A 27,195-nucleotide genomic window follows, 5' to 3' on the forward strand; every position below is an offset into this window, starting at 1 on the left:
AAAAAAAAAAAAAAAAAAAAAAAAAAAAAAACTTAAAAAAAAACAAAAACCCCAAACCTATTAACAGGGAATAGATATATATTTTCATAACCTGATAAAATGTATCTGTTTCAATCTCAAATCCAGTATTATCCTTAGTGGGGAAACACTAGAAGCACCTGATAATTTTAGGAACAAAACAGTAACTCCATTCTCACTACATTAAACATTGCTCAGGAGTACTAGCCAATGCAATTAGATAAAAGAAAGAAATTAGAGATATAAAAGTAGAAAAACATTTAGAGCCTCTATGATTGTGTACCTGAAAAGCTGAAAAGTCTTAGAAACAGTAAAAAAACTCAGTACAGTGGTGAATGAAAAAAATATTAAAAAGTCAATAGCTTTTATATATACAAAAATACAACCATTCAGAACATATAATGGAAGAAATACCCCAATTCAAAACATCTACAAGAAAGATAAAGTAACTAGCCATAAATTTACCAAGAAATGTGCAAACATATATGGGAAAAAAAATAAAATCTTAAATAAAAACCCTTCTAAGATTCCTCCCAAAATATTACAATCATTGGAATAATACACTATAGAAAGCCTCAACATCTTGTCAGTTTCTCCTAATTGATTGTATAAATGTAATGTGACATCTGCAAAAGTACAGACAGGATATTTTTGGATATAGACAGGCTGATCTAAAGTTGATATGGGCTGGGCGCGGTGGCTCACGCCTGTAATCCCAGCACTTTGGGAGGTGGAGGCAGGTGGATCTCTTGAGGTCAGGAATTCGAGACCAGCCTGGCCAACACGGTGAATTTTGTCTCTACTAAAAATTTTAGTCTCTACTAAAATACAAAAATTAGCTGGGCGTGGTGGCACATGCTTGTAATCCCAGTTACTTGGGGAGCTGATGTGGGAGAATCGCTTGAACCTGTGAGGCAGAGGCTGCAGTAAGCCGAGATCACACTACTGCACTTTAGCCTGGGCGACAGAGTGAGACTCCATCTCAAAAAAACAACAACAACAAAAAAATAAAGTTGATATGGAAAAATAATAAGCATGAATGGCCAGAAAAATTTAGCAAAAGGGGAGTAATGATGTGGGACTAGTTTTACTAGATATTAAAACATATTACTAAGCCTCAGTTATTAAGACAATTTGGTTCTAAATATGAAGGGAAAGATTAGTGAATTAGTATATAGAATACATATGTGAATCATAGTGGTTTGTAATGTCAATGGAAGAAATGAGTTTTTCCATAAGTAATGAGGAGCCAACTGGGTAGCCGTCTGGAAAAAAAGAGGTTCCATACCTTATACCTTAAACTAGGATAAATTCCAAATGCATCATAAATGTAAATGTACATCAGAAACCATAAATATACTTGAAGACATCATGAGAGAATTCTGTACAACTTTAGAGGGAAGAAAGCTTTCTCAACTGTGATAAAAATCAGGAAACCACAAGAAATAGATTAATAATTTTACTTACTACCTAAAAGAAAGCTATTTCCACATGACCAAAATTGCTATAAGAAACATCAAACTGGAGGAAATTTTTTGCAACTTATATCACAGACAAAACCCAATTTACTTGATATATAAAGAGCATCTACAAATTGGCACAAAATACCCAACAACCCAGTAAAAGTGGACACAGACTATAGACATTCATTTTATATGACAGAAATACAATAGATATCTTCCATTGTTACAGTAAGCACCCTCTCTTCTCATTATTTCTGTCTCAGTAGCCTGCTTATTTCTATAATAGCATTTATTTCAACTTGTTATTTTGTCTCTTTCCTTGTTTTATTCTTCATTTTCTCTCCAAGATTGTGAATTTATTGGAGAAAAGGATTATATCTTTTTCTTCCGCAGTTGTGCCAAGCACAGTGCTATCAAATATAAGGCATCTGGTAATGTTTGAATCTATTCCAGGTTGTTCTCTTCCACCACCAGAAAAATACCTTCTAAATAGTGTTCCTTATCACTTTTATCAAACATATTCAGCTTTTTTATACTAAACTGTGTAGATGGGCAGGCATTTACATAATTAAGAAGACATCATATTAATTCACCAAGTAACTGGGCTGCATACAATGTGAACTGTCTAATTAGGCTTTAAGTAGTCAACTTCAAGTACAGGGCATGATTAGCTAGCAGGGACTTAAAAATTATTTGTTGAATTAAAAAGTATCAGAAATAGTGTGTTTGCCAGTAAAGATCTTAAATTTTTTTAGTTGATTTTTTGGCAGAGTCTTCGTTAATAACTTCTTCAGAGTTTTGAACTCAATTTCAATTGCTTTGAATTTTCTTCATTCTTTTATCTTTCATTTTTATGACTAAATACCATGATGAGATTCATAGGCAGCATTTGACATAATATATGAATGACTTCAAATGTTCTATTAATGTCTGTTATTTCTCTCATACTTTTTAGGATTAAGTACCATAATTATATATATTTTAAGGGATTTTATAGTACTTAGTATTTTCTTTTTCTTAATTTTTTTCCTGACAGCCATACTAATGTTTTCCAATTTCTTCAGACATCACATTTTTCATTTTCTTAATTATTACTTAAATGTTAGCCTCTTCTAAATTTGAATATTTATTTATCTGTGTATTTCTTATTATACACACATATACATAAACATATTTATATTTTTTGTTTTGCAAATTAAACTACAGATTTTTTAACACAGAGACTGCACTTTTATCTCCTCTATAAATTGCTATAGTGACTATTTTAAAGTAATGATTTGTGTATATTGTTCAAAATTGTCTCTTTCTAGAACTTCACTGTCATTAAACAGTGAGGGTCACTGTCTAAGTGCTGGAGATTCAAAATGTCACAGTTGCTATCATCGGAGCAGTTTATAATCTAGTTTGGGAGAATGCATAAGTGAATGCAGCTATCTACTGTTGCATTAAAAAAATTCCAAAACTTAGTGCTATTTAATGCAATAGACATTTATTATTTGCCAGTTTTTGTGGGCCAGGAGCCCTAGCACTACTGAGCTGGGTCCTCTGGCTCAGAGTCTCTTACAAGTCTATAATTAAGATACTGATTGGACCTTGTGATCCTTGCAAAACTTGGCTGAAAAAGGATCCACTTCCAAGTTACTCACATGGTTGTTGGCAGGATTGAGTTCCTCTTGAGCTATTGGACTGAGGGCCTCAGGTACATATTGGCTGCCCTCTGTTTCTTGTTATATGGGTCTCCATAGGGTAACAGAGTAGCTCACATGGCTGGTTCACATGACTGATTTTCATCAGAGAGCAAGAGAGGGCATGCAAGACAGAAACTATGGTCTCTTTATAATTTAATCTTGGTAGTGACATCTCATCATCTTTGCCCTATCCTTTTTTTAGAAGCAGGGCACTAGGTCCAGCCTATACCCAAGGGGAGAGGATTACACAAGGGTATGAATACCAGGATGTGGGGATAATTGGAGGCCATTTTAGAGGATGCTTACCACGTTTGATAAATACTAAACAGGCAGATAAGACATATCCTTAAGAGAAATTAGTTGAGTGAGCTCTAATTCAGAAGAGTGAGACATTCAGGAGGCTTTCCAAAACAAATTGAGACCCAAGTTGAATCTTGAAGTAAGATGTGATAAGTAAATGGGGAAAACAGCCTCTTATATAGAAAAAATATTTAAAAAATGTAGAGATGGGCATTTTTCTAGATTACTTTGGGAACAGTGACAGATAACATAACTTGACAGTAGTATTTTCATCTCCCTTTCAGTGTCTGCTAGTTGTTATGAATGGATGTCTGTAAAACACAGGTCAATTATTGCAGTTTGGTTTGAGTACAGATCATACAACAAAGAAACAATCTCTGCCTTTTAGAGTACAAGTTTTAAAGAGAAGAATTGATATAATCAGTTAACAAGAATGTGCTTCAGAGTGAAGAGGAGAAGCATGGGAATTGGGAGCCAGAGGTATTAAAACCCTGTGTGTGATATCGGTTGGTATGGGTGCACTGATCACAGTGATACCAGAGAATGCCACAGAATGTCTCTTGTTTCTCTTCTATAGTTTTTGGAAAGTTTTGGATATGTGCCACTGCTCATTGGTATTTGTGTGGAGACACTTGCCTCTCTCTGCAGTTGCCTCAGTGCATTGGTGACTTGTAAGGGGAGGGAGTGGGATGGCTCAAATGTGGATGCTTTCCTATTATTATGTATAAGCATAATGTATGTGTTCTGTCTTGGGCTGAAATGCCTTTGGAGAAGATTCAAACTGAAACAAAATAATTAAGTTCATTGACCTTAAAGAGACTAGGATAATTTCTAAATCTAAGATGCTTTTAGTTACCAACTAAAGTGGAGACTCTGAACTTGTTCATGTTAGAAGTATTTAAATGTAAAATGAGCATTTACACTGATGATGCAGTGTTATTTTCAGTATTTACAGTTATATTGGATATTTCATATTTTAAATATTTATTCCATGAAGAGAAAAAAGCAAGACAGATATTTGTATGTGTATAGGCATATATAATTGCAACAGTATATAGAGAAAATATAAATAATACACAGAAAAAAAGAACCAAAATTTGGCTGTGGTGGATTTCAGTGTTAGAAGTCTGAACAGTGTTTCATTTCATTCAATGGAAAGGAATTCTTGTATATTCAATAAAAACTAACAGTAGGAAGATGACATTGCCAAGACTTGTGCACTTGAAAGAGATGAAAGCTTGAAGTGAGAGGATTGAAAAAGAATACCATATCCAGACAATGACTGTTTTGATTAGACTCGAAATACTTAAAATATTTCATCTCACAATATTAACAGATAATGTCTTAAATTAATGCTTTCCTTGTTATCTTGCCTAATGCTCAGAAATACTTCTGCACTTTTTTTCCAGTGACCATTATAAACAAATTAATAACCACACAGCCAAAATTCATGAACACATCAAGCTTGTATGTAATTAGGTGAAATTCCTTTTTTTTCTTAGATTATATAACAGTAGAGGCCAGGCACGGTGGCTCAAACCTGTAATCCCAGCACTTTGGGAGGCCGAGACGGGTGGATCACGAGGTCAGGAGATCGAGACCATCCTGGCTAACACGGTGAAACCCCGTCTCTACTAAAAAATACAAAAAACTAGCCGGGCAAGGTGGCGGTCGCCTGTAGTCCCAGCTACTCAGGAGGCTGAGGCAGGAGAATGGCGTAAACCCGGGAGGCGGAGCTTGCAGTGAGCTGAGACCCGGCCACTGCACTTCCAGCCTGGGCGACAGAGTGAGACTCCGTCTCAAAAAAAAAAAAAAAAAAAAAAAAAAAAAAAAAAAAAAAAAAAATTATAAAAAAAAAAAAAAAAAAAAAGATTATATAACAGTACAATAAGTTGAAAATTTTGAAAATAAAAAATACTCATTCTGTTAGTTTCAAACATTAATTTTTACTCTGGTGTTACCTTTCAGCACTTATCCTACATGTGTCTTTGCAAATAATTGCAATTAAAGTATATCTACAATTCTGTGTTTTGCCTTTTTATTTATTATATAGTAAACATTGGCTTATTTTTCTCCATTGAATAATAATGTAATTGATGCCTAATATTATTTAAATAATTATATGTTTTTAATCATTTCTCCATTTTGACTTTATTGATATTCTGAAAATGTCCGTGTCATTTTATTTCCAGTGATTTATAACAAAGAGCGAAATGACTTTATCATAAGATACTTTTATTTAGACCTTTATTTTAGGTTCCGGGGTACATGTGCAGGTTTGTTTTTATGTAAATGGCATGTAGTGGGTGTACAGATTATTTCATCACCCAGGTGATACGCATAGTACCCAATAGGTATTTTTTCAGTCCTCACCCTCTTCCCACCCTCCGCCTTCAAGTAGACCTGGTATCTATTCTTACCTTCTTGGTGTCCATATGTATTCAATGTTTAGCTCCCACTTGTAAGTGAGAGCATTTAGTACTTGGTTTCTGTTTCTTTGTTAGTTTGCTTAGGATAATGGCCTCTAGCTCCATCCATGTTGCTATAAAAGACATGATCTTGTCCTTTTTTTATGATTGCATGGTATTCTATGGTGTATGTTCCATGGTGTGTGTGTGTATCTCTCACATTTTCTTTATCCAGTCTACTGTTGATGGGCATTTAGGTTGATTTCATGTCTTGGCAATTGTGAATAGTGCTGTGATGAACATATGTGTATCACAAAATACTTTGAAGACTTGTAATACATGTAACTGTAGTAAATTTCACAGATGTTGTAACCATTCATAATCTTACCAACACTACAAATATTCCAGGTTTATCATGACACTAGTTTGATTAATAATCTTTCAAAAAAGTTTTCTTTCTTCAAATTTGCTGAAGTTTGCATCTCTTTCACTATGACTAAATGTGACCTTGCTCCTGTTGCTTTTTTGCTTTTTTAAGAATTTTCCTTTCATGTAATGTTGGTATTTTATTTTTTTCTTATGAAGTTGAATAATCTCTTCAGATATCATAGGTTTTAATCTATTTTAATTGTTCATAAAATGCTGCTGAATCTGGTTTTATATATTTCAGATTTTAATTTTATTGTTTTGCTATATTTATATCTGTCAGTATTTTCCTTTGTGATCTCTTATATTGCTATGAAAGGTAGAATGTTATTTTGTATAGATCTGATATATATTCTTTTATATAAACATGGTTTTCTCTCTTCATTAAAAAAAAAAACCAGATTTTTCAGTAGAGAGTACTATTTAACCCAATGTCATGATAAACTTGGAACAACATACTATTGTTAGGATAATACGGTAAATGGTTCCTCTTTCAGTATTCTTAATCTGGTTTGTATTTGTCTTTCCTGGCCAGCTGTAGGCACCATCTGGGATCAGCCAGGAAACAGGAATTATATAATTTGAGTGAATCTACATACCAGTCAAATGCTCTGTTATTTGCATTTTAAAACTAGTGTTGCACACAATGAGGGATAGTAAAACTCTTGCTAGTAAGTTAAGCCAGACTTCAGAGAGCTGGCACCTAGAAGAGAAGATCCTCTAGGCCTGGAGCCTGAGAGGGAGGTCCCTGGGCATCTGGACAGTTCTTAGGCAAATGCAGACCCATGTGGGCACCAGAAGGTTCTTCCTCATGATATAGGCTGTGCTTCATCTCTAGGCAGCCTGGGTTGCCAGTTTCCCCTTCCCACCAGCACAAGCCCCAGGCTCTGTGCTCTTTACAGATCCATTTGAAGCAGACATCCCCTCTTTCCATGGGCCAGCCACCCCAACTCTTGACAGACAGGCGACCCCCAGGGATCTTTAAGCCTCAGCACTGAGGTGTGCTTGGTAGCTGGATTGTAAGTGAATGAAAAGCTTGCCCCACTGAGACTTGGCCTCTGGCTTCTACTAGTGTGTTATGGTGCTACTAGCCTGGAGAGGGGTTTGCCACCTCCATGCCCCACTCAAAGATGGTGCTGGGCATTACACCCCCCAATCTTTTCTGTTCCCATATACAGATTCCTATTGGGGCAGAAGGTGACAGCCTGTAGGAACAGAAATGGGGCTACTGAGTAGGGCCTGGGCATCTAGGAGTGGGAGAGCAGGTAGCAGAGAATCTTGTGATGGTGGGAGGTGGGATCATCCGTGAGCCAAGGTCAATCATCCCATTGAACTTCACTTACAAAACACAAATCCAAAAGAAAAAAAAAATTCCCTACAGTGACTGCAAAGCATTAGACCCCAAGGTGAAGCCCTGTTGAAAGCAGGACCTTGCCATAAATCCATGCAGCTGGTTCTTAAATTTGTAAGACACACCCAGATATTTCTGACTTTTATAATCGAGACTCCTTTCTTTAAGTGTATTTGTTTGCTTATACTTTCTTCTGACAATTTGAACTCTGCTAAGTGTGTATACTGCCTGTTAGTTGAATGAATTGAAGCAAGTATTTAGGGAATACACATATACACCCAGACATCTATCATACTTTTAGCAATGTCTCTGATTCCCCTATTTTTGTGAATAAAATGTTTGCTTCATAAATATGGTTTTGTTTTCTCTGAAAACACAGTCAAAGTGCTGCATACATTTGTTTGGTTGTTGTGGAAACAATCAAAGCTGAAGTTAGGTCTATTCTCCCAACATGTGGAAATTTCAACAATATTAATGATTCCTTTCTAAGGACTTGCAAACAGACTTTTTTCTTCTTCATCAACATTTTACCTCTCCCTTCGTAATTTTTTACTTTCTTTATCCCTAACTAATGATTAGATTTATTTGGAAGAATATTAATGTTAAGGAATTGCCTAAGAGCAATTAAAACTTTGAAATGAATTACGGTATTCTTATCCTAAAATTTAAAACACATATCCCAATAAGAATTATTTCAATTCAAAAATATTCTTGAAGATGATATTTATTTTCTTTTTGTTTGCTTTCAGCGTACAAAACATTGGAAACATTGGGAAGCTTGATAACATTGGAAAGCTTGTTAATGAAATCTTGTTAAATAGCATGACTTAAAATATATGTTCTCTTGTATCTCTGATTATGCCTTATCAGTGCATAGATGTATTTTAATGTTAAAAATGTCATCTTATATTTAGGATTACATGTAAAACTGAGAGTCTGAACTTTGTTGGCCATAAAAATCCCATGATTTTTTGCAAGAGGGCTTTCTGCTGCTCTGGCCAAAGTCATCTAAGCAATAACATCCTACTCTATATACCTCAAAGCCCTGTGTTCATTATTAAGGAGTTCTTCTTTGCTTCTTGTTCTAAACATCTGTGTAACATTGCTGAATTTATGTTAACAATTTTTTCCTCATCTCATTCAGCAGTCCATAAAGCGAAATGATCCACGCATTATACATATACTATGTGCAGTTTTGTTCAATGCATATATTTAAGGTTATCATACCCCTTATTAAGTGGATAATCTCTTTGGAAGTGGAACAGAATACTATTTAAGCCATGTTAGATAATATGCTGTGCATGAATTCACTGATTTTATAAAATACACAAAATACATCATTTTATTGTCAAAACAATCATAAGGGCCTTTAAGTGGTCCTGAAAATTACCTGTTCTAATATGAATAGGAATGTACTCAACTAAACGAATCCTGAAATATACTTGGCATTAGCTCAGCTCAAAGTCAGGAAACAGTTCTGCATTTGTCGATTAGATGCAGATCATTTAAAAATGGTGCTGGACAGCAACATTATAATTGAGTAAGGATGGAGAAATATGGAACACATGTATTGTAGATAAATTGAAAACAGTAAGAGTAGATATAATAATCTGATTTTTTGCAGTATCCTAAAGCAGAAAACATAATTTATTAATTTTTTAATTCAGAAAACATCCCCAGTGCTTTGAATATGTATATTTATACTAACATCTTTGCACATAAAGGACATTATAATTGATTTGTCTTATATAAAGTGACTAAGAGTAGAATTTTTGGAAAGTGGGAGGGACAGGTTGACTTTCAGCTCATGAATGGCATTTTAAGGAGGCCACTTCCCAATGCCTAGGATTTCTTTGTTCTTTTGTCACCCTCTATTAATTTGGTGTTCCCTTCATATCCCAACTCATACCCTGTCTCTTCCTGGATGCCTTCATGGTGTATTTTCCTATGACTCATGGATCTCACTATCCTCTTTGGATACAGAAAATTTACTGTCTTCTTGTATCTGTACTACTTGGCTCTTCTCAGATGCTGGTTTAGCTTTCTTTTAACTTACCATAGCTTGCTGTTTTAAAAGTTTTTAACTGTATTTCAATTGTGGCAGATCCTCTGATTTATATATTTCTTAGCTTCTTCTATAATGCCTTGAAAATATTGATTAGTTTATAATGCAGCTCAGGGGTTCTTGTTTTAGCTTTTCATATAGTTATTCATGTATAACTATCAATATAAAGTTAAGAACAATATATATTTTTTTAAAAAAACAAAGAAATTGGGAAAATGGCTATTAAATTATATCTAGGCAGTGTTTAGACCCCAGAAGGCAGCAGTAAATATTCCTCTCATTATCAAGGAACCACTTTAAGTAAAGAAAAACTACAAGTAGCAGAAATCTGTTAGTGGAAAGGAAAAAGGAAGTGAGAGGCTGGATATTGATCTTGCCAAATGAAGCAGTGAAAGAAAATATTACATTGTGAATTTCTTTCCATTATTTTCTTAAGTACAACCCAGCAACTCAGATTAAGAGAACAATAGCTGAGATGCTGGAAATAAATCCAACCCATCTGATAAATCCTTAGGAAATGGGAAATAATAAAATTACTGAAAAGAGAAAAGACTTCCTTAGAGTTTCAGACATTATTTTTTTAAAATAAAAAATGGTCTCTGAAGCACAAAAAAATTGTTTATTTTGTATAATACATGGTGCCTACCATTTTTTTAAAATAAGTTATATGTGAAAATTGTATCAGTTTTCTGTATCAACTTTACTTGATTAAACTAAAGAATAAACCATTCTGGTTACATAGGAAACTGAACTTTTTTTCAGTTGATTAATCAGTGTCCTCACTGATCTTTAGCATGGTCTTTAGCTATAGCATTGAGGCTCCATGATGTAGTGATAAAGCAAGAAATACAGAATCTGAAGGCCTAAGTTTAATCTTTATTCTTTTTATTGTCCTTCTCCTCCTTCCTCGTATATTCAAGCACTTATTGGAAATCTGAATGTATACTGAGGCAGTTAATCCCCTCAAGGTGCTGACAGTCAAGTGAGGTATGAATAAAGCAATCAGGCAATCAATAGTATCACATGGTAGATGCTGGCTATCATGTCGCTGGCACTTGGTATTGTGGTAGCCCTTAAAGAGGCTGGGCCACTTTGGCTAATCACTTAAGCTTCTATTGTCTATATACTTATATCCTACCTACTCTATGAGGTTGTTATAAGACTTAAAGTGAGTCAGCATGTGTTATAGAGTATTGTGAATTATACAAGTTATTGCAAATATAGATAGTGATATGTAATAACTTAATTGATACAAGATGTGAATACCTTGTGAACTTGATGTATAGAACTTAAAAAGAAATCAGTATGAATAAATAACTTTTGTTTTAACTAATTTGAAATCCAGAACTTTCACATCCTTTTTGAAATCTCCCTTGGTTCTTTCTGGAAAAAAAAAAGTCTCTATCAATTAGTGCTTTTACACTACCTTTTCCACACTTTTATTTCTGCGCTTACTACATCATACTATAATTACGTATCTACATTTTTATCTCACTAGACTGGTGAGACTTTGAGGACAGGGTTCATGTTCATTCATCTTTGTTACCAGTGGCAACTGCAAACAGTAGGTGTTCAACATCTTTTTGTTAAATAGATTTGAGAGGCAATTTTCTAGCGAAGTTGCTTAGTGTGGTTGATTATAGTATTTACAAGGCAAGAGGGATATTCAGTCTATTAAAAAAATATTCACCCAGCCAGCCTGGGCAATATAGTGAGACCCTGTCTCCAAAAAATATGAAAAAATTAGCCAGGCATGGTGACTCATACCTGTGGTCGCAGCTACTTGGGAGGCTGAGGCAGGAGGATTGCTTGAGCTTTGGGAGGTCAAGGCTGCAGTGAGCTGTGATCATGCCATTGCACTCCAGCTTGGGCAACATAATGAGATCCTGTCTCAACAAAAAATAAAAAAATTGGCTGGGCATGGTAGCTCATACCTGTGGTCCCAGCTACTTGGGAGGCTGAAGCAGGAGGATCACTTGATCCTTGGGAGGGCAAGGCTGCAGTAAGCTGTGACAGTGCCACTGCACTCCAGCCTGGGTGACAGAGCAAGACCCTGTCTTAAAACAACAACAACAACAACAACAACAACAACAACAACAACAAATAAAGTAAAAAATATATAGGCATGTGACAACAAAGAATGCTGGGTACTGTGTGCATCATATTAAAATTCTGGACTCCGAAGAAGCTCATCCTGCCCATAGTCCAGAGGAAAGGAGAAGGATGTTAGTCTTGATATAATTCACAGAATGGAGATGTTGGAAAACAGGGAAAGTTAGCAAGCTGCATAAGTCACTCAACATAAAATATGTTATCAGATATCTTCACCTCTTTCTTCACTACCAAAGTTTTTCATTTTCATTGTCTCTGGACCTCAAGTTTTCTTGTCTGTAGGATAAGGGGACTGAACCAAACAATCTTTAATGCCCTTTCTAGCTCTATACTTATATTTGAGATTGATGGTTATTTTCATTTTTATGCGTGAGTTTTCTTTGTAAACAACTAGATAAAATAAACGGAATAACATAGAAATGATCTCTGCATTTTGTTAAATATGCAGCTCTATTCTTTCCACTTTCTGTTATAACAATGTTATCAGGACGACAGTAAAGCAAATTAGAGAAAAGGCAAAATATTAAAAAAGATAAGGTTTAAATCAGGCCTTATAGACTTGACAGGTACATGGGCAGGAGAAAGACAAGGGGGACAGTGATGGAAATGGTAAGGAAGTGCAATAGCTTCAAAGTTTGAAGTTTGTAGTGAGGGCCTAGATTACCTTTGAGAGTTCCCATTTAATTCTATAAGCACTGGAGGACCATGTTCAGGCAGGAAGAGAGGACAAAGTTGTACCTGCTGAATGTCATCAAAGGCTTGGCAGGGGATGAAACCAGCATGAGTGAAAAGGAAGAAAAGAGGAAATTGCTAATGACACAGCTGGCACAGGGCTCTGTTATGTGAAAAGAAAGACTGGAATGGAAGCAAGTTCTGAAACGGAGGAGGGCTGATTTTGCCAAATAGTCATATCATTTAATTAAAATGAATTGGAAAGGATGCTTACAGCTGGAGGGATAGGACAGCTCAGCAAGCTGTTACCTCTCCTGAGTATGTTTCATAACTGATAAAGATTTATCTCAGCTGTCCAGTATGGCTTGCAAAAATATAGTGAACTTTAAGAAAGGTTTCCTATCTTTGTTGAAAACAGGTGGATATTTGAGAGTCTCTGGTTAACTAAAATGAAGACTAATTGGTCCTCTTATTTTAATAGCATCCCTTGATCCCCACTCTTGAAGAGCAGGCATACATTCAGATATTTTTTATTATTATAGGGAATGTCCTTACATGTTTACCTCTTTATTATTATATAATTGTTTTTTTCTAGTATTCTTTGTATTTCTTTCTACTTCTTGAATTTTAAATTCTTAGATTATTTCAGTATTATGCAACGCGGGAATATAGAAGCTTGGCTTGACAATGCTACTGACAATTTATATGTCAGAGTGTAACTGCCTGGCATATTCTTTGCTGTTTTGCATTCCTTTGCAAAGTATGCCTTTGTTTAGTCTTGAGGGAGTAGGCTTCTCCCATTTTCCATATACTTGGGACATGGTTAATGATGGTTCTGCTTTGTATGGAATGCAGATGTTTGCATTTTCACAGTTTCTCCAATTGTTTCTCCACTCCTTTTGCAAAATGCAAAGTGTCTAATCTATAGTGAAGGACTGAGGCATTTTTTCCTGTTATTTCTAAGAAAAATTACATGGGTTATGGCAGACAAATTATACCTCCCTTCCAATTTGTCTCATTTACTTTTAAAATACTACAGTCTCTTTTTGTACCATATGTAGCTTGTTATGGAAGGTTTGGCTAATTAAGTATTGTTCTTTGGAGTTATAAGCTCTTTTTTGAGCAGTATGCCTTTAAAGCTAGAAAACATTTTGTAAAAGCTAAATGTTAAGTATCTTTATAATTTTGCATTGTAGTTGCACATTATAGTTTCGAATGAGTCTATACCTTCATTATATAAGATAGGAAGCTTTTCATCCACCCTGAGAATTTAAGATGATATATCTAAGCACATGGTACCCAGATGAATTTTAATACCATGACTTAAATACATGGATTCTCTCTGGGGAAAGTAATTGATACCCATAAATGGCCACTTTTAGTTTATCTATGTTAAGAATTGATTTATTTTTTAAAGAGAATAAGCTCAGGATTGAAATGTTTACTTTAGACATGCTGGATCCAACCAAAAATACAAATATATATGTATGTACAGATTTCCAAGTTAACCCATGATATCTGGGATCCTTCTATTCACCTGACTTACGATCTAAGTGTTGGCTCTCCAAGGAAGGCAGTGGCCCCACACTTTCCTGTTAGAAGAAGTGGTTTTGTGTAGTGCATCTGGGCAGTTGTGAGGATGGCCACAGCCCTGAAGGTAGTTATGGTCAAAGCCAGCTCAGGAGAATGGTGATACCCAGGTTCAGCCACCCCAGCCTTGAGGAAAAAAGTTATAGGGACTATTTCCTGCACTGTTAATGTGCTTGCAACTATGCATCTCCAAATCCTCTTTCTTTCTCTTTTCTTTTCTTTTTTCTTCTCTTTTCCTTTCTTTTCTCTTCTCTTTTCCTTTCTCTTCTCTTTTCTTCTCTTCTCTTTTGTTTTGTTTTCTTTTCTTTTCCTTTCTTTTCTTGACGGAGTTTCACTGTCTCCCAGGCTGGACTGCAGTGGCATGAACTCGGCTCACTGCAACCTCCACTCCCTAATAGCTGGGACTATAGACATGTGCTACAATGCCCGGCTAATTTTTTTGTATTTTTTAGTAGAGACGGGGTTTCACCATGTTGGTCAGGCTGGTCTCAAATTCCTGACCTCAAATGATCTGCCCGCCTTGAACTCCAAAGTGCTGAGATTACAGGTGTGAGCCACCGCATCCGGCCACATCTCCAAATTCTTAAAAACCTATGGGATAGGCAGTGAATGTTCACTTTTTTCTTTTTTTTCGTTTAGCACCAAACTTTTTATTTTGAATGAGGTAAGACTTACAGAAAGGTTGCAAACAAATTTACACTTTAAAGTTAGGGAAACTGAATTATGGATGAATAAGTGATTCATCTAAATTCTAACAACAAAGTGGTGCTTAATAAATATTTACTGACTGGTGAGAGTAAGAAAGAACTGGAACTGTGCTCTCCTGATTCTTTGTCCTGTGACTATTTTACTCCTCCTTGCATTTCCTATGGTTAAAAATTCACCCTTTTAGATATGCATACTTTATAGTAAATTATAAGTTATTCTCTGGTAGCTACAAATTGAGAAAGAGTATTTGGTATTTTACTATTTCTCATTAATAAGTAACCATGTAGTGCACAGTGAAAAGCCATCCATAAATACAATAAAGTCTTTAATGCTATTGATTATTATTTATTGACCTATGTCATTTTTATCTTCACAGAAATTGGCCCAGTAACAATTACCACAGATCCCAAGAAATTTCAATATGAACTCAGAGAACTATATGTTCAGGTGAGTGCTTGCTTTCAGTGTTCTCTTAGGGGAATGGAAAATCACAAACCTTTGGCTGATTATCTTTATTTTTTAAATCTAAAAGAAATAAGGGACCCCATAATTGCCACACCCCCCAGCCCTCCACCTGAGTCCAGAATGAATTGAACAATAGATACAGAAATAGGACAGATGGGATTTGAAATATCATGAGTTAGTTACTCCCTATGGCTGGTTTACACTGTCACGGCAGAGTTGAGTAATTGTGGCAGACTGGTCCCTTTAAGGAAAAAGGTTGCTGACCCCTGGTCTAGATAAGTCCTTTTGCTTAGAAATATAAGGAACAGTTAATAATTATTTTCCCACAAAATTAATGACATAACTAAGGTAATTTTGATATTCTGTGCTGCTATAAGTCAGCCATATGAAATGTTTGTACACGTAACTTGGTTATTAGAGAAGATGGATCACATTGGTTTAAATGTTATCCTGAAAACAGAACTTAGAGGTAAAGCTGCTATGCATCTTCTTTTGGTGCTGAATTTATTGATTAAAAAAATGTGCTTCTCTGAGGCTGTTTCACTATACTACCTTCTGTGGTCTCTGCCCCTGTTATCCTCAGACTTTTTGGCCACTCTCCATCATTCATTTCAGATATTGGTACCTGCCTCATTGGCTGCCTTTTCTCTCCAGGGGTGCCATTATTCTGAGTGACTTCAACATTTATGAGAATGACCTAGTCAGAATGGTCCCTTTTCAGTTCCTTGAGCTACTAGTTATCTTCGATGACCTTTTCCTTACTCTGTCTTAGTCATCTATTTCCACAAACATCCAAACATCCCCTAGATCTTGTTATCATGTTTCCTGTCTCAGATAATTCAGACATCTGTATCAACAATTACCTGTGCACTGAGCGGGTTGGTGCAACTTTTTACACTATAACCACTCCCTTACCCTCAGCAAGCACTCCAGCCCACTGACCCCTACACTGTCTCCCAGGCCATCAGATTTCTTATTTTTTCACTTCTTCTAATCTAGCTCAGAGTTTTTTTAATCATTTAAAACACTGCTTTTTCTCCTTTATCCATTGCCTTTTTATTCAAAAGGCATAATCTCATTCCTGAATGACCTCAACTGTCTGCATTGTTCATGCTTGTCCACAAATGGCGAAATGTTGTTGAAGTTTCACAACATGACGCTTTGATTCTCTGATGAATTCATAGCCACCTAACTCAAATGGACTCTTAATACTCCCATGATGTTACTATGTTTCTTTGATCAATAAAGTCTGCCTTTCTTCTCAATGACAATTGCAAATCTTATTCACTCTCCTTTAACCTTTATCTCACCACCCTTTTACTACTGGTTATTTCAGCAGATGATCTACTCTGAGAGAGTGACCTCGTTTTCACACATAGTCACAAACAAAGGAAGCCCTCTGCTTCCTCGTATGTAACATATAACCATTTCCATCCAGCACCTATCCTATCCTTATTCACTTGATCTAAATTCCTTGACTTTCTTGGGATTTTAACGCTATCAAACTGTTTCTTTCAACTGTTAAAGAGTTCCCATTGAGGCTGGGCACAGTAGCTCATGCCTGTAATCCCAGTGCTGGTTTGGGAGGCAAAGGTAGAAGGATCATTTGAGGCCAGGAGTTTGAGACCAGCCTGGGCACATAGTGAGACCCTGTCTCTAAAAAAAAAAAAAAAAAAAAAAAAAATCAGCCAGGCATGGTGGTGCATGCCTGTAGTCCCAGCTACTTGAAAAGGTGAGGGTGGAGGATCACTTGAGCTCCGAAGTTTGAGGCTACAATGAGCTATTATCATACCGTTGCACTACAGTGTGAGTGACAGAGTGAGACCCTGTCTCCAAAAGAAAGCCAAAAAGGAGTTTTCATTGACTTTTAAATATATATGTTCAAGTCTCAAAAAACATACACACAAATCCCAACAAACAAAACCGTGCAAAGCAAAACGAAATAAACAACAAAAAATTTCTGTATTTTTCTCAAGTCCTCTTAATGAATAATTTCTATTCTCTCAATTCCTTCAATGCCAACCACATTGTCTATGTTCACTGCTATCATTTCCTTACTCCCATCTCTGCCATTCACTCTTCCATCTATTTCAATCTAGTTCCCATTCCTCCCACTGTATCAAAGTATCATTAGCTAGTGACCAGTGATATCCATTTTGCTAAATGCAATGGAAATGTTCCAGTACTCATCATAATGGATAGACATCTCTGTAGTGTTTGACAACATTGGACTCTCCCTGCTGCTTGACATACTTCATTCCCTCATCCATGTTTCATTTTTTAATCTCATTTTTCCTACTCAACTTCTTAGGAAACTTCATTTCCTTCCACTTGGCCATTGAATATTGGTGTTCCTCAAGGTTTTGAAACTAGCTCCTTTCTGTTTCCTCATTTTCTATCCTCTCCTTAGGTAAAGTCATCCATACCATGTAAATATGCTTTAGCCTTGACCTCTTTCCTGAGGAACAGACCCTCTTTTCAGTCTCTTGGATGTCACAATGGCCTTCTAAAATGAAATTCATGAACGTTATTTTTCCAGTACCCTAAATTTGGTGCTTAATCCTTGGCTTTTGTCTCCTCTTTGTTACCTTTGTGAGTGATGTTACAGTATTCTGGTTACCCAGCCAAATATCTGGATTCTTCCTTAATACACCCTGCACTTTTACCCCTTATAGTCGGTCCAACTGTTATTAAGTGTTGTTTGTAACTTTCTAAATACCTTTTAAATCAATTGGCTCCTCTCCATTTCTTTTGACACCATCTGAGTCCCAATTACCATATCTTTAGTCTAAACTAATGCAGAAAAGCTTCTAAGGGATTTTCTTGCATTTATTCTTGCTTCTATTTTCCAGGCCTAGCTTCTCTACTCTGCAGACAAAGGGATCTCAGAATACAGCTCTGAAAGTTTCTGCCTTGTACCATATCTACTTGACTCTTTACCCCCACCTCATCAAATTCTTCCTATGGTTCTGGGTTCTGAGTGACCTGAGACCTTCCTACCTTTCATTCCCATCTGGTGCCACTGTTTCTCCCAGGCTCTGTACTGTGCTGCAGGGGCCTTGCACAGAGCCTCCCCATATCTGTATCCTCACCCATCTCCTCAGGGCATTTTTCACATGCTGTTCTTGCACAGAAAGTTCCTGTCCTTCAGTCTGCCCTCATTTCCACACTCCCTTAACCTAGTTTAAAATCCTGTATTCAAAGTCTTGTCTTAAATAATACCACTTCCTCAGAGAATCTTGCCCTATTTTCTCAGCTGTGTCATTTCTCACTACCTTTCTCTGTCATAAAGCAGTTGGGAGTTCACATTGAAGGACTGTGTATAATTTAGCTTATTAAATACCCCAGTAATAGGACTGGCATATAGAACCTGTTCACTTTTTAATAAATGAATGAATGAATGAATATACCAGAATATACAGATTAACAGAGTCCAAATCAGAGTTTGAAGTATAATACTTTCATGGATTCACTGTTGGATAAATGACTTGATTCGGATCTGCACATAGTAATAAGCATAATTGAGGCATAGGGTATGAAACTGGAAGTTTGGCATTCCAAATGTGTATTCAAGGGTGATTCTATTTTGTGCATGTCTCCATTTGTAAATTATATACTAAACTGAATTGTATTTGATGAACATGTAAGTTGATTTATATAATTATCTCTTGACTATTTTTCTCTTTTACTGAATTTTTTTTTGACCTTTTTTTCACCAACAGTCTTCCATTTCCTTTCTCTTATACCATGGCATTTTTTCAGTCATTATTTTGCTACTTATTTACTATTTACTTTTCTCTCCCTCAATGTAGAAAATTCTTTGCCACTTTGGGTGTCCAAATTCTCTGAAAAAAATTTCCATAGAAATTTATATTATATTCATGGATCTTGGAAATTAGAAATTGCATTGTTCTGGTTGTTTAAATGCTTTCATGTACCCTTATTGCACTGAGTTCCTGATGACAAAAGCCCTGTAGCTCATGTTAGCCTGTGCTTCATCTGGAAGATAAACCAGTATCTGCAGTAAACTTTCAGTAGCTGTTGAATAAATGAGTGCCATTTGAGGTAGCTTCTTTTAAAAATGTACATTGAACAGTAAAACTGTATCAAATATTATTTAAACTTTACTTGATGGTACAGAAAATACCCCAAAACCTATCAGTTTTATTACATTATAGAGAATCAGAAGGGCCAAGTAATGGGGATTTCTAACAGATAGAATGTTAGAAAGGCATTTACTATATTCATTTTTTTCCTCTGTAAGAATACAACTAGACTATATTCTTGAAAATCTGGCCAGAATGAAAATACCTACATTGTCAATGAGACCTGGTACAGGCTTCCTGATTATCTGCCTCTCCCCTTCTTTTGTTCTGAAGGATCTATAGGGAGTGCCCTGATCCTCCTTGCTCTGTTTGACTCCAGGGTGAAGGATCCTGATTCCTGACTCATACTGCATGACTCCCTCTCCAGAGGTCTCCCTCCACCCTCTGGAATTGAATATGATACAGACGCTCTGTAAGATTATGTAATTTTACCTCCGTTCAAAAAAATATTTTTTCTTTCTTTCTCCCATGCAATAAAAAGCTGGGGTCTATTTCTCTCTAGGTTTCCCCTGGACAGGTTGTATCTTATGAGATTTTCTTTTTTATTTTTTTCCCCTTTTTTGCACTTTCATAGGATCCAAAAGGATGCTTAATTAGAACAACCAGCAAGGGAAAAAATCAAATATTTACTTTTTCCCTTCATTCAACATTAGGCATTGTTACAGGCGTTGGGAATACCATGGAAGTGTTTTGCTTTCAAAGTTTTAGTGAATTATTCGGTCTTAAATCAGTGACAAAAAATTTAAAGGTTAAATATGAAAAGTGTAGTCTACATCATCACTTAACACTACCCTAAAGGATATATTTTGTTCAGTGTTTACTTATAGAATACTTTATTATTTCATTAATCAGTTTGAGAAACCTCACAAATTTCATCAAATTTTAGTATGAGATACAAAATTTTGTTTTATGTATGATTTTCAAACCTTTCCTCAGTTAACTCCCTTTCTACCATTTTTAGTAACTCCCTCAAAATCACTGATATCAAGAGCAACAAGTATTGTTATCCTATTAAACTAACTTGAACTTTAAAAAAAAACTTTTAAAATATTCCTTTCATATTTAAATTGGTTTTGAAAACAAGAGAGGTGAATTCAGTTTGAAGTGCATTAATCATCCATTAACATTACAGTAGGCTCCACTATTTTTCTTCCAGAGATATGAATTAACTTGAGAAAAGCAATCTAAAATTTTCCAGGAAAAAATTAGCAAAAAATTATTACACTTAATTTATTAAATTTATACCATTAATTTCATTTTCCTTTATCCTATTTCATCTGGAATATACAGAGAAGTAACTTGAAAACAACTGTGCTTTTTCTCTGGGGAAAAGAAGGAAAGACAAATGACAACAAATGGTATTCAAATCACACAGAGCTTTGGAAATCAATATCCTTGTAAATATGCAGTGCAAAGCCTTGCTTCGGGACACATTCTTTATAAGAAACTATAAAGCTTGTTGATTTTTAGAAAATGGTATTGGCAGTGGTATGCTTTCAAGCCTTTTATCCAACTGTTTTAAAGAACAAAAAGTACATTAGTCAAACGTTCAAAGTGTAAACACACATACACATACACACAACCCCTCAAAACACCAATATATTTCTACAATAATGAGATTACAATGCCAACTTTTGTATAAATTGTTGATCCCCCAAATCGAAAGCTTCACACATAATTTAAGTTTCCTTAGTAAAGTCTTTTAATAAAATAGACTTTTTAAAAAAGTAGGAGTATGATTAAAAATATCTGGAAAAGCATTGTCACATAGCAACATGATAGAGTTATGAAGAAGATAGGGTGAGGTCCAGAAGAATAAATAGGTTTAAACTTTGGAAAGTTCAGGTTAGGGGGAAAAGAATGTTTTGCTATAGAAGAACAGTTGATAGAATTAACTGCCTAAAGAGAATATGAAATACCCTGGCCAGAAAGGCAAAGACTGCTAAAAAGAGGAGAACAAAATAATGCTGATTTTAGAAGTATAATTTACTATGCCAATTTGGTATATATACTTTAATTTCTAGTATTTAAAAAATGCTATTGTGTAAAACTATAACTTTAATTTCTAGATAGAGAATTCTTCCATATGAATTTTTAAAAATCAAACATATATGGCTAGAAAAATGAAGAAAGCAAATAAATTTTAAAAATGAACCAAAAAAGGAAAGAAAAGGCATTATATGTCAGCATGGACATAGATATAATGTAGAGCTATCAGAGGTTTGATTTTCATTTTTGGACATTATTAGATATGATTCAACTTAGAAAAGCAGTTTTAATTTCCATTTAAGTTTTCATGATATGCAGTTTCTTACAAATACCACACACACACACACACACACACACACACACACACACACACATACTTTAAAGGAGGACTAGCTTGTATTTAAATTAGGGAAGAAAGTATGATAAGGCATCTAACTCATAGTATGTACAAACCTTCAAGCAGAACAGTGGCCCAAAGTACAAGCTCAATAAATGTTAACTGTTGCTACTACTAGCTCTAGTACTCCAAAGTTCTTTAAAGGGAAATAATCCCCAAATATTTATGTCATAAATGAGCAACAGTTTTGAAATATGTGCCTTGCAAAAGGTTTTGTAAGTGTTTTAAAATCATTTTCTCAATTTACACCCACATAAATATTAGTATTTCTTTTTACAAATGAGGAATCACAAGCTTTTTGATATTAGGTAACATGTCTTACACAGGTCACAAAAATAGCAAGTAGCAAAGCTGATCTCAAAACTGTAGGTATTTAATGCCAAAGCCAGTTTCCTTTATTGCTCTGCTACTTTCCTTCTAAATATCTGTTTAAATAACCTTATTGATCTAATCAAGTTAACATATTTATTTATATAATTTCTCTTTGTATGTTACAAAGTAGGAAATAATTAAAGACAGATGTATGTCTAGGGCTGATCTCATCCTCCACAAAATGAATTTATTTCTTAAATATTTTTACTTCATTCCTATCTCCAATCACTTTGAGTAACTGGCCCACCAAAAATTACCAAGTATCAAATGACAAAGTTAATAATAAAATCACTGGTTTTCCTCAGCAAATTTTCTTGGTACCAAGTATGATAAGCTTATTTAAGCTCATGCACACTTTGGAGAGAAACAAGAACAAAATATTTTTAAGATATTGAAAGGTACCATGTGTGCTGTAGGTACATTCATAGGTAGTGTTTTGATTGTTTTTATTTTTATGTTGAGGCTTCTTTGGGCCTGAATGAAGCATCTGTTAAAACTTTAGTTTGCAGTTCGAGTTTTCTATTAGAGTTTCTGCTAGAGTGAAGAAATCTCTGAGGGACAAACAGTCCTATATCCCCAGAAAACAAGGAATAGAGACTGTGACAAGATGGTGGAGGACAGGAATGGGAATGTTTGGCTCTTTTTTAGGTATCCATTTTGGTACCCTATCCAGAAGCAAATACGTGGTTGATTTTGTGATCTTTTGTGTAAACTTCAAAGGACAAAGAATATTGAAGCCTGTTTTGACTGTTGGATTGCTTTTTCAAAATGGAATATACAGGTGGTTAGAGTGGGGTGGATATGGATTATAATGGGAAATTTCTTGAATTTCTTTTAAAAGTGTGCATCTATGGGAATATCCTTAAGGGTAAATACATGAGTCATTGCGTGGTAAATATTGCAGATTCCTGTGGCCAAATAATGTTTAAGAGAAAGAATACACTAACCTACGATGCCTGGATTCAATCCATATGTGCTACTTAGGCAAGAAACAGATTGTTCTGTTCTCCACAATAAGTACTAAATCTGATTTTGTTAGTTTTTAGGTGATGGTAAGGATGGAGATCAAAACAGTTTTCTTGGGAGAATGTTCCTTGACCTACAGCCAGGATTCCTAGAGAAAACTATAAATCTCATTTTTTTCAGAGTTGCTAGTAGCTGCAGTTAAAGAACAAACTCATTTTCAGTGAAATGGACATAAAAGAAAATTAGAGTTTTTTCTCTATCCAAACTGGGTAGGAGCAGTTACTTCTCAGGAAGCATCTTTTTTATTCCTAGACCTTAAAAAAAATTTTCAGGAGAATTGAGGAGTCTTAGTATTGGAATTGACTTTGAATATCATTTGTCCGGTTACCCCATCAGATGTTAGAATGTCTTCCAGCAACCTGTCAATACCCTAGACCTGAGTAACACTAGTTAAAGATTTGATAGCACTGGACTTTGTCGCCAGATGAAACCTGGGGGACTCCTCTGGAGCAATGTCTGGGGAGCATCTTTTAATGCTGGAGGCTGATACCAGCTTTGTTTGGCAGGCATATTACATTATTGAATACTGGTTCCATCATCAGCTAAGTCCCCCAGGTTTCCTTATATAAATGTTTAAACTAGGTCTCTGTTCTTTTATATTCATGGTGATTTTTTAAAAATCCTGATTTATTTGCTCTATCATATATGTAGTCATCTCCTTTAAGATCTTATTTCATCATTTTTTAAATGACTACTAAAAACAATGTAAAATTTGTATATCTCAAACTTTCTCATAATATGATGTCTTTGTAACTCATAATGATTTTATTAGCAAAAATGCATTTTCCATTTTGCCAAGAGAGGAAATAACACAAGCAGTATAAATAAATTTTTACCACATTAAATAAAGAGTCACAGCATTACAATCTTCATTAACTAGGTAATAACAAAGATAATACCAAATGTACTAGATGGCATGCAGAATCCATATGTGAGTGTTGGAGCAGAAGGAAGAGAGAAATTTCTATGGCTGGGTAGAGTCTTGACTAGCAGAGAGGAAAAACAGAGAAGGGTCACAGGAGAGGAAGAACTGGGAGCAAGGCGGGCTGCTCAGAGCAAGTATAGGTATGGTGAATGCTTCCTCCTTGAATAAGCAAATGATGATTTGTTAGTAGGACCTTCTTAGACCCTGTCCATGCCCACTCTGGGTTTTGCTCCCTAAGCAAACAAGAGAGCCACTTGTTAGGTGGGACCAGGAATCCATTCCAACCAGGGCAATGGCAGTGTCTTAATTTTGAAGGTCACAATAAAAAGATACTGAATCCTCATGCCTGTAATCCCAGCACTTTGGGAGGCCGAGGCGGGCAGATCACAAGGTCAGGAGATCGAGACCGTCCTGGCTAACATGGTGAAACCCCGTCTCTACTAAAAATACAAAAAAATTAGCTGGGTGTGGTGGTGGACGCCTGTAGTCCCAGCTACTGGGGAGGCTGAGGCAGGAGAATGGCCTAAACCTGGGAGGTGGAACTTGCAGTGAGCCGAGACTATGCCACTGCACTCCAGCCTGGGAGACAGAGCAAGACTCCGTCTCAAAAAAATTAAAAAAAGATACTGAATCCTTGAATGGGGGTAAGAAAGAATTCTTTAAGAAGCTGAGAAGAGGATAATTACTGAAGGGTGACTGAGAATACCAAGATATAATTTGTTAGTTTCCCATTTTTGCCTACGGTTAATCCTGTCTACTTCTACATGTCTTCTGATAAGTAGAAAGTATTTTTGTTATTGTTTTTTTCTTGATTGACTCCATCCTATTTTCCTCTTTAAAGGACCACTCACTGTGCATTGTAACTCATGTGAATTATGAAGTTTTTGATATTTTTTAAAGTATTAGGTACAACATTTTCTAATTTACTCATCAAGTATTGAGTGCCTGGTACATAGTGCAGTTTTTATAAATATTTTATCTGAAGCGAACTGAACCTCCTCCGAAGACCCAACAAAACATATCCCCTGAAGACCTACCAAAGCTCTACCTCCCTTGAATGAAGTTCCAACGAGTTGAAAGATCAGTTCCTGATGAGTTAAATCCCTACCAGTGACAGGTGATAATCTGAAAGCATGGACATTGTTGTGACTGTTACCTTTACTGTGCCTGGAATTGTGGTCAGCAGTTCTTTGATGCTTTAATTTGGATTTCACCTTCTTTGAGCTTGTTTGGTGATCAATGAATGTGTAGCAAAGAGCAGCATAGTTTGACTGCCTGGGATGTAACATCTTTTATTTTGATTTTGGAGATTTGAGGTTTGGGCTCTGCAATATTCTGATTGTCTCTCATTACATCCCTGCAATATATTCTGCAAGTAATAAAAGCCAGCACATGTCACTGACAAACTCTGTAATTATTCTAATTTATTTTATACTTGCTTTGATGTAGCTGTAAATTAGACTCAATGTAATTTAATGGTTTTCACATATACATCCTGTTTTCTTGGTAAAAGAATTGCACAACTGTATTTTAAGAAAGAGAACTGAGAGCTGTAAAATTGGGTTCAGCTTTAGATTGGGTGCAGTGGCTCATGCCTGTAATCCCAGCACTTTGGGAGGCTCAGGTGGGTGGATTATCTGAGGTCACGAGTTTGCGACTAGCCTGGCCAACACTGTAAAACCTTGTTTCTACTAAAAATACAAAAATTAGCTGGGCGTGGTGTTAGGTGCCTGTAATCCCAGCTACTCTCGAGGTTGAGGCAGGAGAATCTCTTGAGCACCAGAGGTGGAGGTTGCAGTGAGCGAGATCATGCCACTGCACTCCAGCCTGGGTGACAGAGCTAGACCCTGTCTCAACAAAAAAAAAGAAAAAACAAAGAAAAAAATTTTTTTTGATCAGCTTGAAACTGAGTTTCATACCTAAATTTTATAGGTAAGGGACAGATTACACAAATATGACATTTCATGCATGGGGGTTCCATGTGAAAAGGATACAGTCTGACTTTGAAACTAAGTGCAAACTTTAGTAGGTTATACTCATGTTAGAATAAGGGTAAATATTGTAATGCCAATGAGAATTATTTTGGACTTAGTCATGAGCCTATAAAACGTTTCAATTTTTTATTGCTTAGAGTTAGGCACTTGAAAACAATTGATAAAAACGAGTTCAATGAAAAGATGAGAAGAGAAGAATTGAAATAGGTTGATTAGAAGATAAATGATAAAGCATGGGAACATGCTTGCTCTGAGATTAACATTCTTGGGTCTCTCAGATCCATCATTTGATGTACATTGTCCCATTAGGATTTGAACAGGGACTTCATTTTTCTTCCCACTCCTCTCACAGTTTAAAGGTTCAGTTTATTCCAGTGCCACTCCTACACTGTCTTGTATTTAGAAATGACAGCATGATAATCTGTGTTTTAATACTCCCTTGAATGATAAGATTTCTATTCATTCTTATTTAATCTTGCTTTCCAGTAATTCATTTTGTGAACATAATTATCACCGTAACTCTGAAGTTACAGTTTTTTTTAAAAATTTTTTTATTCCAGGAGCAACATTTACTGTGAAAGCTCACATGCTTCTGTTTTTTTTAGTACATGTTCTTCTATCTGAAACGTCTTTGGCAGTTTAGTAAATTGTAGGCATCAGTAGAATTATAAAGATAAAATGTCAATCAAAATATTGAGCAGGACTGTGTATACTGATACTAATTATCTATATTTCAAGGTTCAAATAAAAGCACGGGTTAACAAAGTCAGACCCTTTCTAAAATGCATTTAGGGAGCTAATTCTATGCATTATACAGTTCATCTCCATTATAACTTTCATTTGTGTGTGTGTGTGTGTGCACGCGTGCATGTTTCTGTGGTTTTAGGAAATATATTTACATAGCTATGTTGGTTTTATCCTGTTAATTATTAATCCTGATGGTATGCCAGGACAGAGAGAGGTGTGGGGTAGAGATCAAACATAGGGGAAGTTAGCTTTATACACTTGTACTTTTAGAAGGTTTAGTTCTGGAATTATATTACTTGAAATGGGATGGGCTAGGCTTAAGTCAAGCTCAGGCTGAGTATGTTAAGTGTGCCTAGAATATGTCAAGATTGCT

General features: G+C 35.6%; 1 protein-coding gene across 1 annotated transcript in view; it reads left to right on the forward strand.

Annotated features, from left to right (window-relative positions):
• HMCN1 (hemicentin 1) overlaps positions 1-27,195 on the forward strand; it is a 460,634-nt gene that overhangs the window by 98,832 nt on the left and 334,607 nt on the right. The window contains 1 exon segment of the mRNA XM_017848051.1: positions 15,178-15,248. Within this exon segment, the coding sequence (XP_017703540.1) occupies positions 15,178-15,248 (71 nt within the window).

Source organism: Rhinopithecus bieti, unplaced genomic scaffold, assembly GCF_001698545.2.
Source record: "Rhinopithecus bieti isolate Rb0 unplaced genomic scaffold, ASM169854v2 scaffold_27006, whole genome shotgun sequence".
Classification (NCBI taxonomy): domain Eukaryota; kingdom Metazoa; phylum Chordata; class Mammalia; order Primates; family Cercopithecidae; genus Rhinopithecus; species Rhinopithecus bieti.